At 40.4% G+C, this 17844-nt stretch overlaps 1 protein-coding gene across 4 annotated transcripts in view; it reads left to right on the plus strand.

The window, feature by feature from the left end:
* The window catches only part of Arhgap29 (Rho GTPase activating protein 29), a 55681-nt gene extending 44162 nt beyond the window's left edge, over positions 1–11519 (plus strand). For all 4 annotated transcript variants that reach the window (XM_055628248.1, XM_055628250.1, XM_055628249.1 and 1 more), the window contains 7 exons: positions 221–360; positions 1009–1197; positions 1421–1558; positions 3395–3627; positions 4825–5152; positions 5593–5701; positions 9412–11519. In XM_055628248.1, coding sequence (XP_055484223.1) covers positions 221–360; positions 1009–1197; positions 1421–1558; positions 3395–3627; positions 4825–5152; positions 5593–5701; positions 9412–10301 — 2027 coding nt within the window. In that variant the 3' untranslated portion in view covers positions 10302–11519. The remainder of the gene's footprint in view (positions 1–220; positions 361–1008; positions 1198–1420; positions 1559–3394; positions 3628–4824; positions 5153–5592; positions 5702–9411) is intronic.
* The last annotated feature ends 6325 nt before the right edge of the window (positions 11520–17844 follow it).

Consider the following 17844-nt stretch of genomic DNA (forward strand, 5'->3'; position numbering starts at 1 on the left):
AATATGCTTATCCTGGGAACATCATGTCATAGCATCTTAGAATTAGCGTACTGGTTTGGTGATGTTACTTTTTATAAAAGTATGTGGTTATAACTATAAGTTGTTTTTGATGTTAGAAACCCCAGACAATAGTTTTCTGTAATAAGTAGATGATTGAAAAGCCTAAGGATTACTCAGAATATATAAAATTTTGGTCATCTTTTCATTCTCATATTACAAGGACCCAATTCCCTTGGAGCATTTAAGAAAACAATGATGTCAAAGGCAGCTCTCACTCACAAGTTTCGCAAGTTGAGATCCCCCACAAAATGTAGGGATTGTGACGGCATCGTAATGTTCCCAGGCGTTGAGTGTGAAGAGGTGAGATCTGTTTGGAATTCATCGGCCTTCTCATTTGTTTAGTTGGTTGATTACTCTGTATTTACCAGTACTTTTGATTAGAATATTAAATGATAGGTTGTATTGTGGCATCTTCATACACATACACACATATATGATTATATATATGTTATTAAATAGTGTTGGTTTTTTTTCCACTATACATTTCATTTTTCGTAGGATTTTATTTATTAGGCTCTTTGACAGGTAAATATTGTATTTCATTTTTTGTTGTATGTGTATTGATGGTTTTCCTACATGTATGTCTGTGTGCCAAATGTGTGCAGTGCCTTTGGAGGCCAGAGAAGGGTGTCAGATAGTCTGGGACTGGATTAGAGATGTTTCTGAGCCATCCTATGGGTGCTGCAAGTTGAATACCAGTCCTCTAGGAGAGCAGTTAGTATTTGCAACTGCTAAGCCACCTCTTCCACCTCTACAGATAGATTTAATAGGTTGAGCCGCAGTGTGTCTTTTATTGCTTTGCTCTTTTTTCTGTTGTTAGGTCTGTTTCAGACATTACAAATAACACACTTTAAATTTGTTTTTGTGTTACCAACCTAACTGTAGTTTTCTTGATTGTGAATAGTTTTAAGGTGAATTAATGAGTTTTAAACTGTCATTTTCTTGTAGTGTCTTCTTGTTTGTCATCGAAAGTGTTTGGAGAATTTAGTCATTATTTGTGGTCATCAAAAACTTCCAGGGAAAATGCACATATTTGGTGCAGAATTTATACAAGTTGCAAAAAAGGAACCAGATGGCATCCCTTTCATATTAAAAATTTGTGCCACAGAGATTGAAAATAGAGCCTTGTGTCTCCAGGTACCTAAGTGTATGTCATTTGTTCTAATGAAAAGAGAATTTGTACTGCCAGTTTGTAATAGTTGATATTTGAAAACTGTTATTTGTCCCAGCCAGGGTTTTTTGTTTTTTGTTTTTTTCTGTAATACAAAAAAAAAAAAAAAAAAAAAGTAGGTACATCAAATATGTCTGGATGTCTGCAGTGGCCTTTTGAACTAAAGCAGAATTTGTTTCTTTATTCAAGGGAATTTATCGTGTTTCTGGAAACAAACTAAAAACTGAAAAACTGTGCCAAGCTCTGGAAAATGGAATGCACTTAGTAGACATTTCAGAATTCAGTTTCCATGACATCTGTGATGTCTTAAAATTATACTTGCGGCAGGTAACGTTTTTATTTTTGTAACCTATCGTATTAAAACAGTAAAAATACGATTGGTGTTTTGTTTTTCAGTTCATGACCTTTGTACATACATATTTTCATTGGCATAGACAATACTGATGCTTTCTAAACCCTAATGGATAGGTCACAGTGCAAATAAGTCAGACATAGAAATAAAAACATAAATAATAACATAATAACATAAATAATAATAAAACACTGATTTCTCATCTCTCAGGAAAAGAATATAGAGTAATACTCTACCTTACAGAAGACCTCCATGTGCCTTTTCTAAGTTACAGCCTCCTGACTCCACATGGAAGCACTTTCCTAGCCATGTAAATGAATAAACATTTTCCTGAGCATGAAGAAGTAAATAACATGAAATGTTTGTAGTAAGTTTTAGAAACTTGACATAAAAGCATAGTTATCTTTGTATGGAAAGGCCAGTGTTGAACTGTGTCATAAATATTCAGCAAGCAGAGTAGTGTTTAGATCAGTTTGCTTTTGTCTTCCCTGTCATTTCAAAATAGCTATTTTAGATGGTCAGTAGGGAAAAAAAAATAACAAAAAACCAAAACAACAATAACAAAAAACCCTTAAAGTATATATTTGGAACAAGAAGCAGAGCTTTCCTATCAGGTGGGTACCAGAAAGCTAACAGGAATATGGTCAGGAAGAAGGCTACGCTATATTATCTTATCAGCAGTTGAGTTAGCATATTCAAAGAAAACACATCTATGGGGGAAAGTAAGTGGCCATAGGCAGAAGCTTGTGGGGGGGTTACAGAAGCTTGGCACAGTGTATTGCGCCAGGTACAAAAATTACTTGGGCCATTCCCTTCTGGCACACTGTTCTCAGGAGAAATTGCAGAGACGGTAGCAGAGAGGGTCGTGCTGATTCTCTCCAACATGGCAGGCTCTGGAGTTCATTGTTGCATTCTGGATCCTGTTTGTCTGGTTATATAGCTCCTATCTTGAGATTTCATTTTTCTGTGAAGAAAATATTTCCTATCTTTGTTTCTGTCTTTTTTCCCCTATTTTGCTCATGTCTATCGTTGAACAAGGTGGGCCTTACTCATCTGTAAATGTTTTTATTCTGTTCTCTTAATGTAAATTGGGTAGCATACATAGTAAATGCCTGTACTTTGCAGGTAGGCCTTTGCTTTGAGTGTTTGGCAACCGCACCAGCTCTGTAGTCTCCTCCCCTTTCTCTGTTCATTCTCCTGCTTGTGCTGTGTTGCAGTGCTTTCTAGGAGTTTCACTCAGTCTTAACTCTTTCCACTGCTATAAACTTTGCTATCCCTAGGATCACTCTTTAATTTCTGCAAACTCTGGTGAACTGTCCTTCTAATTCACTTGACTTTTTTGTATATTATACTTCTAATCAATGCTAACATTGGGTTAGTAATTAATATAAATATAGACATAGATTAGCATCTTAAAATCCCTTGTAGATGTCTGTAGCAAGCATATACACTCCAAAAAAAATTTTTGTATATGTATGGATATTTTGCCTGCAAGTATGTTTTTACCCCCTGCATGCCTAGTGCCAGGGGAGACCAGGAGCCCATTAAATCCTCTGGAGCTGGAATTACAGACAGTTGTGAGCAGCCCTATGTGGGTGCTGGGAATGAGACCCAGGGCCTCTAGAAAAGCAGCCAGCGCTCTTACCCATTGAGCCATCTCTCCAGCCCCAAACATATACAGTTAAAGACCTACTTTAAATCTTGTTAACCTAAAAGGACATGGTGCATCATTGATTAGTTGTGAATAATAGTTAACATTAGCAGGGAAAAAAAGACAGAACAATATTCATAATGTAATTTTATTTCTTTAGCTCCCAGAACCATTTATTTTGTTCAGATTATACAAGGAATTTATCGACCTTGCAAAAGAGATACCACATGTAAATGAAGAACAAGAAGCAAAAAAGGATAACCCCGAAGACAAAAAACACCCACATGTGTGCATAGAAATCAACCGGATCCTTTTGAGAACCAAGGATCTGCTGAGACAGCTGCCAGCATCAAATTTTAATAGTCTTCATTACCTCATATTACATCTGAAGCGGTAAGAGTTTTATATAAATAGAGACTCCTTTAGTGGGTTAGTAGGGTTTTTTTGTTAAATAAAATATAGCACTTTTACCATTTTTAGCACGATAGCTGTGTTAACTATATTTTTATGTATATTTTTAATGGATTTCATTTTTACATGTTAGAAGAAAGGGAATGAGGCGTATGTTGAAGCAGCAACACCATCCTCAGTAGTCTTCTGTGAGCCCAGCTCTAGTTGAAAAAACAGGATAGAAACAGAGTTTCTGTCATCTGTGGGCTCACAGACCTGCACATGGTACAGCATCATTTTGATCAATAGGTCCTCAGGGCATGCAAAGGAAAGTGGGGTAAGTCAGAGAAAGCAGCCTTCCAGGAAGGCTTAAAGAAAGCAGTAGTGACTTACTTGTTTAAGAGTGCTCAGAAGAATATTCCAGGCAGAGGCTAACAGACACAGATAGGTGAGAACAGTTTATATTTAGGAAATAAGGTAATGTGTGCACCACGGAAGGCACAGTGGGAACTGATAACATCTTGCATACCTAACAGTTTCATTTACCATCTTGCTTCTGTACCCACTAAGATTTTTGAGCCAGGAATTTTACATGATCAGATCTGCCTGTTAGATCTTTCTGGCAGACCCAGGAAGAACTGGCTGGAGGGAAGACCTTTACTGAAGTTCCAGTCGTTGTGAGTAGTTGTAGGAACAAGAGGTGATAAGAACTGGAAGTAAACTAGGAGTGGGAGAGTGACTGTATAACGCTGAGACCTCTCGGAGGAGTCACCTAGGCTTGACAATTAGCCTTGGCTATAAGAAATTTTGCTTCCAGTATAAAGATCTGGAAGCATATGTAGAAGTAATCTTTAAAGGTTCCTTTTTTTTTTATTCTGCTGGAAAAAAAAGTCAGTAATTCCTTCTGCTTGGTTTTTATCCTAATACAAAAATATGATTAAATCAAATTTGATGTGTATTCAACATTTTAATCAAGTAATTATGAATTTTTCTAGACCTCTCTTACAACTTGACCCTTAACCATTTTCTAGACTTTTGTACCCTGTATGTATTCAGGCAGCCAGCATGGTCCCTCAGGTGCCTCCTGTGTGCAAGGCTCTGTCTGGAGAAATGGGATCTACTCTTCCCAACCCATAGTAAACTACACCAAAAAGCGTTAATAGGCAAGTCTCATAAAGCTTTATGTGTTCTGCTTTGCAGGGTGGTAGATCATGCAGAAGAAAATAAGATGAATTCTAAAAACTTGGGAGTGATATTTGGACCAACTCTCATTAGGCCAAGACCCACAACTGCTCCTGTAACCATCTCTTCCCTTGCTGAATATTCTAATCAGGCACGATTAGTAGAGTTCCTCATTACTTATTCACAGAAGATCTTCGACGGGTCCCTCCAGCCTCAAGATGTTATATCTAATACAGGTGCTGTTGCACCTCAGGTTGATCAAGGGTACCCTCCAAAACCTCTGTTATCACCTGATGAAAGAGATGCAGATCATTCTATGAAACCACTATTTTTTTCTTCAAAGGAAGTAAGTTGCTTCTTGTTAATTGGTATGTGTATGTGTGTATGTACAGACACGCACAGGCTTATGCATGCGATGGCCCTTGGGTAGAAGTCAGTGGACAACTTTGGGGAGTTGAGTCAGGAACTATCTTGTTTCTGCTGCTGAGCCGATGATCCAAGCGAACTCGTTCGAAAGCTTCTGAGCAATTCCCAGGCCTCTGCCTCTTATCTCATTGTAGAAGCTCTGGGGTTACAGACACATGCTGCTGCATCCGTCTTTTTATGTGGGTTCTGGGGATCACACTCGGGTTGTCAGGTTTGTGTGAACAGCACCTTTAACTGTTAAGCCAAAGTTTTGCCTGGTATAGAATTGGTGTTTTGTGTCCGTAGTTTAATGGTCTTTGAACTGTTTCTTTTGAAATGTGCTTTGCTTCTACAAGTGTGAAAATTCTCTTCCATCAACAGGATGCCCATACTGCGGATGGTGAGAGCAGAACTTTTGAATTAGCTACATCATTTGAAGAATCAGAACGCAAACGGAATGCATTGGGAAAATATGAGGCTTCTCTCATTGGTGAGTAGCTGTATGAAAAACACTTGGTACAGAATTAAAATTTTATAAGTAAACTATTACTAAAAGCCAAGGTGAGTGCACCAGGTTCAATCCTCAGTACTTCAGAAACAAACACAAGCCAAGGGAAATGAAGTTAAGGGAAGTCCAAACTCCCATGTTTTGTTACTTAACAAATCTTTTCCAGTCACTGAGAAAGTTGCCTTTTAGTGTACCTTCCCTCTTTCTGTTTTTTTCTGTTTGTGTGTGTATCATGTGCATATGTGTGCATCCATATTTTTCATGTATGTGGATATGTATATGGATGCCCCCAGTTGATATTGGGAATCTTCTTTGATCCATCTTCTACCTTAGACATTAAGGTAATGTCTCCTAACCAAACCCAGTGCTTGCTAATAAGGGCTAGTCCTGGTAGCCAGCTTCCTCTGGTTTTCTTCTGTCCTCTACCTTCCAAGGCTGGGATTATGGGCAAGCTGCCAGCCATACCCAACATTAATATGAGTTCTGAGATGTGAATATTGGTCCTCACAGTGAAACATGTGTCTTAACAACCAAGCCATCTCCCCAGCCCTGTGCCTTACATTTGAATATCACTTTTCACAATACCTTTTTAACAAAAGATACTTTAGAATTCCTAGGTGTTTTTTGTGCTCCTTCTAAAATTTTGTTTTATCTTGTGTTGTCTGGCTTTTGCCTCTTGTTCAATTAAAGTTGAGGCAGGCAAGTGTTAAGCAGCGTGCTACTGGTTAACATGTTTTGTAATGTGATTCAAAGTATTGCTAAAGTTAACTGCTAATGAGCATTAAACCAGAAATCCTAAAAGTGGAAGTGGAAAGATGGCTTAGTGGTTTAGAGCACCTGCCAGAGTTGCTCTTGGAAAGGACCCAAGTTGGATTCTCAGCGCCCACGTGATGGCTCACACTATTTGTAATTCCAGTTTCAAAGAATCTGATGCCCTCTTCTGACTTTCACTGGCACCAGGAACTCACGTGATGCACGAATGTACATATAGTGCAAATACTCATACATATAAAAGAAATAAATACAAAATTTTGTTTCAGTTTGATTTGGTTTGGTTTTTGGTTTTGGTTGAGACAATGTTTTTCTACTCGCTTTGTAGACCAAACTGTCCTCAAACTAGAGATCTGCCTTCCTGTGTGCTGGGATTAAAGCATGCACCACCACACCTGGCTTTTTTCCAGTTATTAAAAAGAGTTCTAAAAGTAAAAACTTCAGGCTCCAAAAGTTTTTTTTTTTTACATGCTTTTCTTGTAGACTGCCTCATAGGTATACGTCATCATTTCCTTGACTATTGCCATCACCAGTTTTCCTCTGATATTATTGAATGATAATTGGCATGCTGATGAAAGTGCTTGCATTTGTTACTGTAATTCTATAATTCAATTTTGCAGAAAGGTCAGATTTGATGTGTAATCAAGTATCAGTGAGCACAGCCTGATAAAGGAAAGAGCCTATTTGACTTTTCTGTTTGATTCCATGCTTTAGCTGTGGCCAAGGTACCTGAGGGAACAACTTATGAGCAAGGGAGATTTATTTTGACTCATGGTTTCAAAGAGAGGTTACCTTAGTAAGAAGGCATATTAGAATAGAGCACTTCATGTCGTGGTAAAGCAGAGAAAGGAAAGGAGTACAAGAAGGGTCAGGGTAAGATCTAGTCCTCAAGGACATGTCATTTGTGACCTACGACCTCCAATTGGACACCACACTGAAACAACTTCCCAATAATGCCATTACAATATGAATCCATCAAGAAACTAATACAAGACTAGTGAGTTGGTTTATTAGCTAAAGACACTTGCCACACAAGCTAGGTGACCTGAGTTCAAGAGAATAGCTCCACGGAGCTGTCCTCTGACCTCCTTTGAGCATACCATGCACATACACAAGTTTTTAAAGAAATCTGTCCACTTGCTAGGTTAGAGCCATCATGACCTAATCTCTGGAACTACCCCCACCCGGGGTCTGCTTCTCAGTCCTTTAAGTTGACAATGAACGTTCCATTCTGATTTGATCTTTGTAGCAACTCTGTGCTATAAAGAGGATAACACTGGCCTCACTCATAGCTTACAGCCTGAGACAGAAATGGTACCAAGAGTCATATGTTTAATGAATTATTCAGATAGAATTTGAAGCCACTTATATCTGATTTATAAATCTAACCTGTTTTTTGTTTTTCACTATCCCATGAAATTAGGTTCCCAATTAGGAATAGTAATAAACACAAATAATTTGAAGGTATTTTTTAGTATTTATTGTAGACCAGATAGTTCTAGGTACTTTTCTTGCTTAGAGCATTTAGAGCACAGGACAACTTAGACACATGCATTCTTATGTGATTAGTGAAGGCAGGTAGGAGCCGTGTAATGGCCTTTATGTGCAGATCAGGATCAAGACTAGAACCCAGGCAACTGGCTGTGGAGCCCATTTTCCACACTTCTTGCAGCACAGAAGGAAAATGTGTACTTTGGTTCTTGCAGCCAGCTGCAGTGAGTCAGATCCCCTAGAGCACTCTGTAAATGTGGGGAAGAACCCCGGGAAGTAGGTGACACTGTTCAGGAGCCGGGGGAAGGCCGTCATCTGGGACCTGAGGAGATGGTTCCGTGGTGAAGAGTGCTTGCTGAATTGTCCTGAATTTGGTTCCCAAAACCCACTGCTCACAGCCACCTGTAGTTCCAAAGGAACCCAGCACCTCTGGTCTCTTGAGAGAGCATCTATGCTTTTGTGCACGTGTGCACACAGACACGCATAATTCATTTTTTAATGAAAAGGTTGCCAGTCCAAGGTGAATTAGAGGTCAGAGGAGATGATGACTGACAAATGATGCTGGCAAATCACCTGTCTACACACCATGCCCAGGAACTGGGGAGAAGGTCAGGCCACGGACAGAGACTTCAAGCCATACACAGAGCCAGGCTCATGGACAGCTGCTATTTAGAGTCAGAACAGTATCAGGGTGCCAAATCATTTGATGTTTGTCAGCACCAAGAATCAAGGACAGGACTTTTGCAGGAATTGCAATTTCTCAAGTAGATATAGACAAAAAAATAAGAAAAGAAAAAGATAATATTGGGAGCTGAGGACTCAAGATGAAAAAGTGTGGCCACGGGTCCAGAACAAGGGAGAAAGAAGAAAGTCAACCTGGGGCAAGTAGCCTGTAGGGAAATGCAGTGTTTTTCTTAAAGCACAGTTTTTCAACCTTAGTTTGACCTAATGGATGTTAAAGTTAATTAGCAGAGCAGCTGTGGCGAGCGCCCTTCTCACTGTTGGCTGAATATGTCTGAAAAACAGAGCCCGCGAAGTGTCTGAGTTCTTGGGATTCGGGGCATGCCTGCATTTGGTTGGCAGGGTGTGGTGTCATTTTTCTAAGTTAACTCACTGATGTCTGCCTGTTGACTTTTTTAATCTAGAAAATACTTGTTCTTGGGGAGCACATTAGAACAAATTACTAGACAAGTACTTTTTGTATTTTGTTCTGTTTTTAACTAACTTGTGAAATGCTGATGGTAGTTTTTTGCATAAATTTATGCGAAAATTAAACTTTTAAATTCAAATGTCATCTTTAAAGAACAGTTAGGTTTTCTGCATAGACAACTGAGAATACCATGCTGGGACATTTATAAACTTTCTTGTTATCCAATGTCTGTCTGTCTTACTCAGGTTGTCGTGCTCATCACAGCCACTTTCTTTTTCAGACAGCAAAGGGCATTTGCTTTTTGACCAAGAGCTTGAGTCAGCATCCAAAAAGATGGAAGATGTTTGTAAAAGCCCCAAGCTATTTCTTCTGAAGTCTGATAGGGCAGCAAACAGTGTGCAAAGGCATAATCCAAGGACCAAGATGAGACCTGTAAGTTTGCCCGTAGATCGGCTACTGCTTCTTGCCAGTTCTCCTACTGAGAGAAGTAGCAGGAATATAGGAAATGTAGATTCAGACAAGTTTGGCAAGAATCCTGCCTTTGAAGGACTTCATAGAAAAGACAATTCAAATACTACTTGTTCCAGAGTTAATGGCTTTGACCAGCAAAATCTGCAGAAATCCTGGGACAGACAATATGAACAGAACAGTTTTACTGCCAAGACTACCATGATTGTACCCAGTGCTCACCCTGAGAAGGGACTGACAACAGACTCTGGGAGTACTGGGGACCATTCCAATAGTGCCGCCCCGCCCAGTAAACCACAAGCAGAGCCAGCCAGGCCAGCAAGAGACTCATCAGAGCGGAGGTCTTCTGACTCCTGCCCTGTCACTGCTGTCAGAGCACCCAGAACGCTGCAGCCCCAGCACTGGACAACATTTTACAAACCACCCAACCCCACCTCCAGTGTCAGGGAGCCTGAGGGGAAAACAGCATTACCTTCAGCAGCTGTGTCTCCTGTCCTGTCGCACATTCCCCAGATTCCTGTGGCAAAATCAGACCTAGACTCGGGCATCACATCACCTTGTCCCGTGCAGCCAAGTGTTCAACCTAAAGAGAACTGTGAGGAGCCTGGCCTGCCCGAGGGGACTCTAGCCTGCCAGAGACCACGACTAAAACGAATGCAGCAGTTTGAAGACCTTGAAGATGAAATCCCACAGTTTGTGTAGGATTGTCAAATTCAAGTCTTTCTGTTTTGTGGTGTCATTTTGTAAGAGGACTGTTTGGACAGGGCCCTTTTGTATAGGATTGCCAAAGCTGTTTGTCATTGTTTGTATTGTTTGTTCATCATGTGGCATAGAGTATTCTGACAAGGCCGCATTTAGGCCTCACTAGAATGATTTTGAAGTTGTAAAGAGAATAGGCAGATTTGTGTTTTTTAGAGTTTACTTTCCCCATAAAATGATCCATTTAAATGTATCCCTAATATATGATACAGTTTTTAGCAGTAGGTGCAATTGGGGAAAATCAGCTTCATTACGCAGAGTGAGACCAAGTGCATATTTATAAAGTATTGTTGAACACAAGTGCCTGGAAGATGCCCATGTGCTGTGATTTCCCCACACAGTGTCATAGGGCATCTTTTAACTATTTGTACTTTTGTAGTTGTATGTAAGCTTTTATTTTTCAATTGAAAATTCACATTTTAATATTTACATAATTGCCAAAGGATTTGCCAGTCTATATTTAATTCTCTTGTAATTGCCAATTTTTACATGTGGCAGTTAAGTTGTACCCCCAAAAACTGCACTTAAATCTGAACTGTGTAATTCCATTACCTCTTAATTTGGCGTTAGATGGTTTTAATACATTTGGGGGGTGTTTTGTTTATCCCTTAGTCATATCTTTGTAAACTTTGTTTCCAACAATTCTGAACATGTTTTATACAGTGGTCCAAGAAAGATGGTATTTTCAGAAGTTTTAGAATTCAGTACATTTCCTATTTTTACAGTTTATTTAAACTGTTCCTTTTATAAGAAATATTTTGACTTATGAATCATTTTATATACTTTTTCTACCTGGCTTCCAACCATTGAAAATGTATAGTTTATTCAAATGGAGTGAAGATATATTTAAGTTGATCCCAAACACTTCAGTAAGCCTTATGCTTAGAAATTTGAGAGGGGTAAATGACCAGATCTGTTTCATTAAAAAAAAAAAAAAAAGAAGAAGAAGAAGAAAGAAAGAAAAGAAAAAGAAACAGAAAGAATGGCAATCTGGTTTTCAGAACTTGTGCATTACTGTTAATTTCTGCATCATTGTTTGTCTAAAATAGGATGTAAAAGGGACAACAAATACAGCAGCCTTTTGTATGTGTGAATTATATTATGCTTTTGTATGACCTGTTATATTTGATAAATATATGTACATATTCACTTGTTAAATTATTTCAGGTTCTCATGGCTTGCCTGACAATATTGCCTCTTATGTTGTGATCTTTAGTGTAATTAACCATTGGCTTAGGGGTCAGCTCTTGGGTTCATACATCCCTTAACTACAACATGGAATGGTTTGTGACAAGTTGTGTTGGAGTCTCTATGCCATTAAGAACTAGGGAGAGATGAGCAACCAGCCTTTTCACGATGAAGCTTTGTTCTCGTTCCTTATTACACACCCTATTGCTGTGAAAACCAAAATGAAATTGGTCAACACTTGTTGAGCCCCTTTTGTATGCTGCAAACTTAACAAAATTTCTATATGAATTTTCACAGCAGCCTGTAATGGGCAGGTGAGTATGTTGTTATTCCCCTGTCAACAATGGCAGTAGAAACTTATGTGCCATACTTCAAAGTTCAACAGGTATCACCAGCAAAATTAATCCTAAGACTCGGGACTATCTGATTTTGATGGTCGGTGCTCTTAGCAACTCTGTGGTAGTAGCAAACGTTACTGGAGTGTGCTTAACAATAACAAACTCCCCTCTGAAATTTCTCACTGCGAAATAAGTAATTCACCGTGTGAATCACTTCTGCATGTGTGGTTTAGGAGCAGGACGTGTGTTTACATTGTTATGTGGGGGTGCATGACTCCATCTCCACAGTTTCCTTACCATTCCATACTTAAAACTTGTGGCTTTAACTCCAGCCTGAACATGGGGAAACCGCCCAGCCGATTAATATATGGTGGCAGAAAGCAGCCTCTGTTTGCCACTTCACAAGTGGCAAATGTCACAAGTGACATTTCCAATTGTAGATCTTTCTACCTGTAGGGCTTCCTGGCATCTGGATGGTCTCTTGGGAGCACTACGCAAGCCTCTCAGAAGAAAGAGTTGCAATTTCTAGTGTGCCCAGAGTAGCCACTGTGCCTGCTACCCAATAGCATTGTGGCGGTCACCCACTGGGGAGTTATTATATGATGACTGGAAAGTGATGTGAGCAAGGGGAAAGGGCAGAAGCTAGGAGTCCTTCTAGAAAAGTTTTCAGACTGCCAAAGAGCTTTATGGAAATTTCTGACAGGCAGTTATGAAAAACTGATCATCATTCCCTAAACAGACTTAGCAGAACTTGTGGTTACTTTAAATAACTTTAGATAGCAAGCTAATTGTTTTTGCTGTGGAGACACTGAACTCTGTGGGGAACAGCTGTAGTGACCTCACAGGCAGATTGACTTGCAGCTCCTTCCTTTTGACATTAAGGTACACTGTGGCAGCACTCTTCACAGCCCTCCTTGTGCTGCAGCGATGTAGAACTACGTCATCTCTTCAAGTGGCAGCTGTTCTATATTCTTAATTTATGCTCCATGTAGTTCTTTCCCTTTCCTAAAGCTAGGAAATAATTTTGTGCATTGATGTGATTAGATGTATAGATGATTCAGTTAAGATGCACAGTCTAGCAGAGTTCTTCTGTTCACAGTATACAGAATTCAGTTGAGCTCCTGTAAGTCAGCAGCTAACAGAGTTTTCAGGACCTCATTTCAGTAGAATAAAAATTGAAGACTTAAGATGTCAAGGAGAGTTCATGTAGAGTTTTATGAAGAGTATTCTACATACATAAATTGGAAACCTCTTCTTCTATATGACCATAGTACAACTATTCAATTCAGGTGGTTAACATTGTCATAATAGTGATGTCTGATCAATAGAGCAAATTCTGTACACACTGATCCCAAGCATCCCAATCAAAACTCTGAGCTTTCTAGGCATAATGGTGAATTCCTTTAACCTAGCACTCAGGAGGCAGAGGCGGGCAGATCTCTGAGTTTGAGACCAGCCTGGTCTACATAGTTTCAGGATAGCCAGGGCTACACAGAGATGCCCTGTGTCCAAAACAAAACTTCTGATCTCTACCGCGCTAACTGAATCTTTAACCCCAGCAGCTTCAGTCTTCAGCCCAAAGTTTGAATTCTAGGCCCAGAAGAAAGGGAAGAAAGCCGTTCACAATCTTAAAAATAGGCAATTACTGAATATTGACTTGACTGCAGAAAGCTTTTAAGTGAAAGCTGCATGTGGTTTGAAATGTCTTCATAACCAGTGTAATTACTTTGCCAGTAAAAAAAAAAAAATAACATTTCAGAAAATAGTCATGTTTCCAAGTTACAAGTTTTCTTTTAGGGTTCATCTTTGGCATTTTACATAAATAGCTCTTGAGCAATGCCTCACAAGAAAACCTGCCTTGGCTTTCTGGATATGTTTCTGTCCACCTGTCACAGGGTATTTTAAATGTATATGAAAAAGAAGGATGGTAGGTGTTAGCTTTTGCTTACTATGACAAAATGCCTGAGACAGACAACTCAAAGGTTGAAAGGTTTGGTTTCGGGGGTTTCAGTTCACTGTTGGGTCTGAGCTGAGACACTTCACGGCAGAGGGAGTCTGTAGCAGAGGAGCCTGCTGTCCTCATGGCAGCAAGGACAAAGAGTAAAGGACCAGTCTTTCAATGGCGACCCCCTCGTGTGACCCACTGTTTTCAGGCCCTTCCTCTTCTGTTTTCCACTACTTCGGCATAGCCCATTTAGCTATAGATCAGTGGATGAGATTGATCCAGTTGCCTCTGAACAAGGCTGCAGTGGGGAAGCAAGCCTTTGACACTCAGCTTTCAGGGGGACATTTTAGGTCCCGATTGTAACAGTGTCACTAGACTTGAAGCCTTTTGCCATCAAGGCAGTGCTGGTTGGTAAGTGAATGTAGCTCTAAGCTATAGCGATAAGGTCTTAGTAAGAGTTGTAGGCACACAGTGGTTCTCAACCTTCCTAACGCTGTCACCCTTAAATACAGTTGCTCGTGTTGTGGTGACACCAACCATAGAATCCTTTAGTTGGTACATCATAATTGTAATCTTGCTACTGTTATTAATCGTAAATATTTTTGGAGAGTTTGCCAAGGGGGTCACGACCCACAGGTTGAGAAGTATTGTCAGGATCGTTGTCATAGTTGCTCTCTGCTGAGTCCTTGTATTTCCACTGCATTCTTAAACAAATCCACTCTGTAGTTACTTAATAGTTTTGAGACGGGCTTAACTTCATTTTCACACAAGCAAACATAAAGATTAAATAGCTCACTAAAGTTTGTCTAGCTAGCAAAAGGTAGACTCAGGTATCTTTGCTATAAATGTCTCATTTCTAAATCTTGATCTTTTTAAAGCAAAGGCAGCTATTAATCATAGTATGTAAAAGTAACTTTTATTCACCTGATACAATTGTTGTCTTAGAGGCTTACTGCCTCCTACTGCTAACCTAGACCTAGTCTTCGAAGCTTCTAGCCTCTGTACAATCTACCCTAGGCCTAGAATGTTTTCAGCCTCTGAGACTTACTGCTTAATAAACTTACCCTTCTGGGCCGACTAGTTCAACTCCACTATTCCGGCTCAAACTCACTCTTCTCCCAGCTAACTTACTCAGTCTGGCTTTTCTCTCAGCCTCTGAATTGCTCTGCTTGTCCTCAAACTAACTCAAGCAATCTGTTCTAATCTGGCTCTTTCTCAATCTCTGGCTCATTTGGTCTTCACTTGAGTTCTCTCTCTCTGCAACCTGTCTATTACCGTTCTGGTAAAAACTGCTCTCCATGCATTGCACTTCAAGTAGCTTTCCTTTCCTCTTCTCATGAGAGTTGGGCATGTCTTAGTCTGCCAATTCTTTTTCTGATTTGTCATTGTTTCTGCCACTCAATTAAACAGCACTTTCAAACATAGGTGCTTCCTTCTACAAACTAACTTTACCTTCATTGTTGAAATTAAAGGTGTGTGCCACCACGCCTGGACCTAAGCTTTTCTTTACCTGAAACTTGGTCTGTACTAGGCTAGCCTTGAACTCAGATCTGCTTGCCTCTGTCTCCTGGATCAAAAGCGTGTTTGTATTCCAGCTGGATCACACAAACCTAGTCCTTTGGATATGATCTCTTATCAGAACAGCCAATTTCTGAATTAAAATTTCTCTACCATACTTAAAGATGATTTTTCTTCTAATTGCTAGGATACTGAAGTTAGGCATATCCCAACTCTTGAAGTCACTTTTAGTGTGTGTATATAAAATTTTTCGTCTAAAATACCTAAGTTTTTCTGAGTTCCAGGAGAGATGGGCAGGTTATACTCAACCAGAGAATATGGGAGGTGACAGACTTAGAAGCGAGGCCCTCCATTCTCTCCCCAAAGAAAAGTTTGGGAAGCAAGGCTGTAATAGCTTTTAGAGATTTAAGCACAGAGGAACCAAGATGCCAAGGGGATGTTTAGCTTTTGCTCACAGTGAGGAAAAGGGTCAACAATCCAAGTGACAAGGCCCTAAACTAAGCTATTATCTTTGGGATAAGTGATGTAAACTCTATGTTTAGGAACAAAGCAGGGGCTAGTGACCCATTGTGGATGTGAAATTGAGTGGGTTAGAGAGAAGGAGGTTCGACCTGGAAGCCTGGAACATAGGAGCTCTCTTCAAGTGTCATAAACGGTGCCGAATGCAGTGGCACTGCCCAGTAAAGTAGCAAAAGATTAAGACTGAATAGCTTAAGGAAAATAACCCTCGGCAGAAATACAGGAAAGCTGGAAAGAAGGAAGACTTCTATAGAAAACCGCAAGTACAGTAAACACTGGAATTTGATGTTGAATCCAAACACTTGACGTCTGTGGTGGGTTGAAGAGGAATGGCCCCGTAGACTCCTGTTGAATGCTCAGCCCAGAGGGAGTGGCATTATTTTAGGAGGTGTGGCCTTGTGGGGGTAGGTGTGGAAGCAAGTGTGTCACTGTGTGGAGGTGGGCTTTGAGGTCTCATACGCGATTGAAATGAGCCAATGGCAAGACAAAGTTATATATATGCAGGTTTATTGGAAGCCCTCATGTAGAGGAAGGGGGAGGGAGAGGTGTGGTACACACAGAGAGAAGAGAGGAAAGAGGAAACACTGAAGGCATAGAGTGATCGAGAGAAGGGAGAGTGGGAGGAAACCAAAATGTCTGGATTATCTAGTGAAGGGGGAAGGGAAGTTCAGGATAGGGGAGTATGCCAAGCACACCCTGCATCAGGTAGGGATGGAGGGATGTCTGAAACCAGACAATGTGTTCAAGCTGTGCCCAGTGTGGCGCACAGTCTCTCCCTGCTGCATGCGAATCAAGACATAGAACTCTTGGCAACTTCTCCAGCACCATGTCTGCCCATACGTTGCCATGTTTCACACCATGACAATAATGGACTACACCTTTGAAACTGTAAACTGGCCCCAGTTAAATGTTTTCCTTTAAAGGAGTTGCCATGGTCATTGTCTCTTCACAGCAGTAGAAACCATAAGACAGAAGTTGGTACCAGGAGTGGTATATTGCTAAGATAGGCCTGACTGTGCTTTTATTGACAGTGAAGGAAAGCATGGGAAACCGAAAGCTGGTGAAGATGTAACTGAATGAGGGAGCAGTGTTCCAGCAAGAAGCAGAACGTGGCAGCTTCAGCCGTGTGTGTTCTGGGTTTAGTTAGAGTCAAGGATGGAAGAAAGGCGTTATAGAAACTCCCTCTGCTCCTAAGGAAAGTTGCTGAGACAGGCATGTATCAGGAGTGTCCCCGTGTGGAGTCCTAGAGGGTTCATTGTGGGAAGCTGTGAAGGGAAAACCTGGATTGCCTTGGAGACCTGAAGATGTTGGAGATGCCAGAGTTGTGGGCTAGGTGCTGAGGAAAGCTGCTGACAGGGAGCGGAACCAGCCCAATAGAGAAAGAAAAGTGTAACAATCAACAAAGCCCAAAGGAGTTGCAGATCTGAGGGGTGCTTTGACATCAGACAATGATATGCAGAGGGTGGAGTTTGCCCTGCTGGTTTTCAGTCTTGCTCTGGGTTAGTATTTCCTCACTGTGCTCCCTTTTCTCCTTTTTGGAATGGTAATGTATAACCTGTACCACTGTATGCTGGAGGCATATGATCTGCTCTTTCATTTTGATTTTACAGGGGTTACAGTTAAGAGATTACATAAGTCTCCAAGAGACTTTGAACTTTGGACTTTTAAACAATATTCAGACTATTTTAGACCATGAGGACTTTTGAAGTTGGACTAAATTCATTTTGCATTATGTTATAACTACAAGCCTATGGGGGCCAAGCCATTCAACTGCTTTTCTAATCCAAAGTCCCAAAGTTCACATTCCTTCAAAAAAAGCATGGTCAGCCCTATCACAGAAATACCCCAGTCCTTAGTACCAACTTCAGTCTTCGTTAGGGTTTCTATTGCTGTGAAGAGATGCCATGACCACAGCAACTCCTATAAAGGAGAACATTCCATTGGGGCTGGCTTACAGTTTCAGAGGTTTGGTCCGTTA

Source organism: Psammomys obesus, unplaced genomic scaffold (genome assembly GCF_907164565.1).
Source record: "Psammomys obesus unplaced genomic scaffold, mPsaObe1.curated_primary_1811, whole genome shotgun sequence".
In the NCBI taxonomy this organism is placed as follows: domain Eukaryota; kingdom Metazoa; phylum Chordata; class Mammalia; order Rodentia; family Muridae; genus Psammomys; species Psammomys obesus.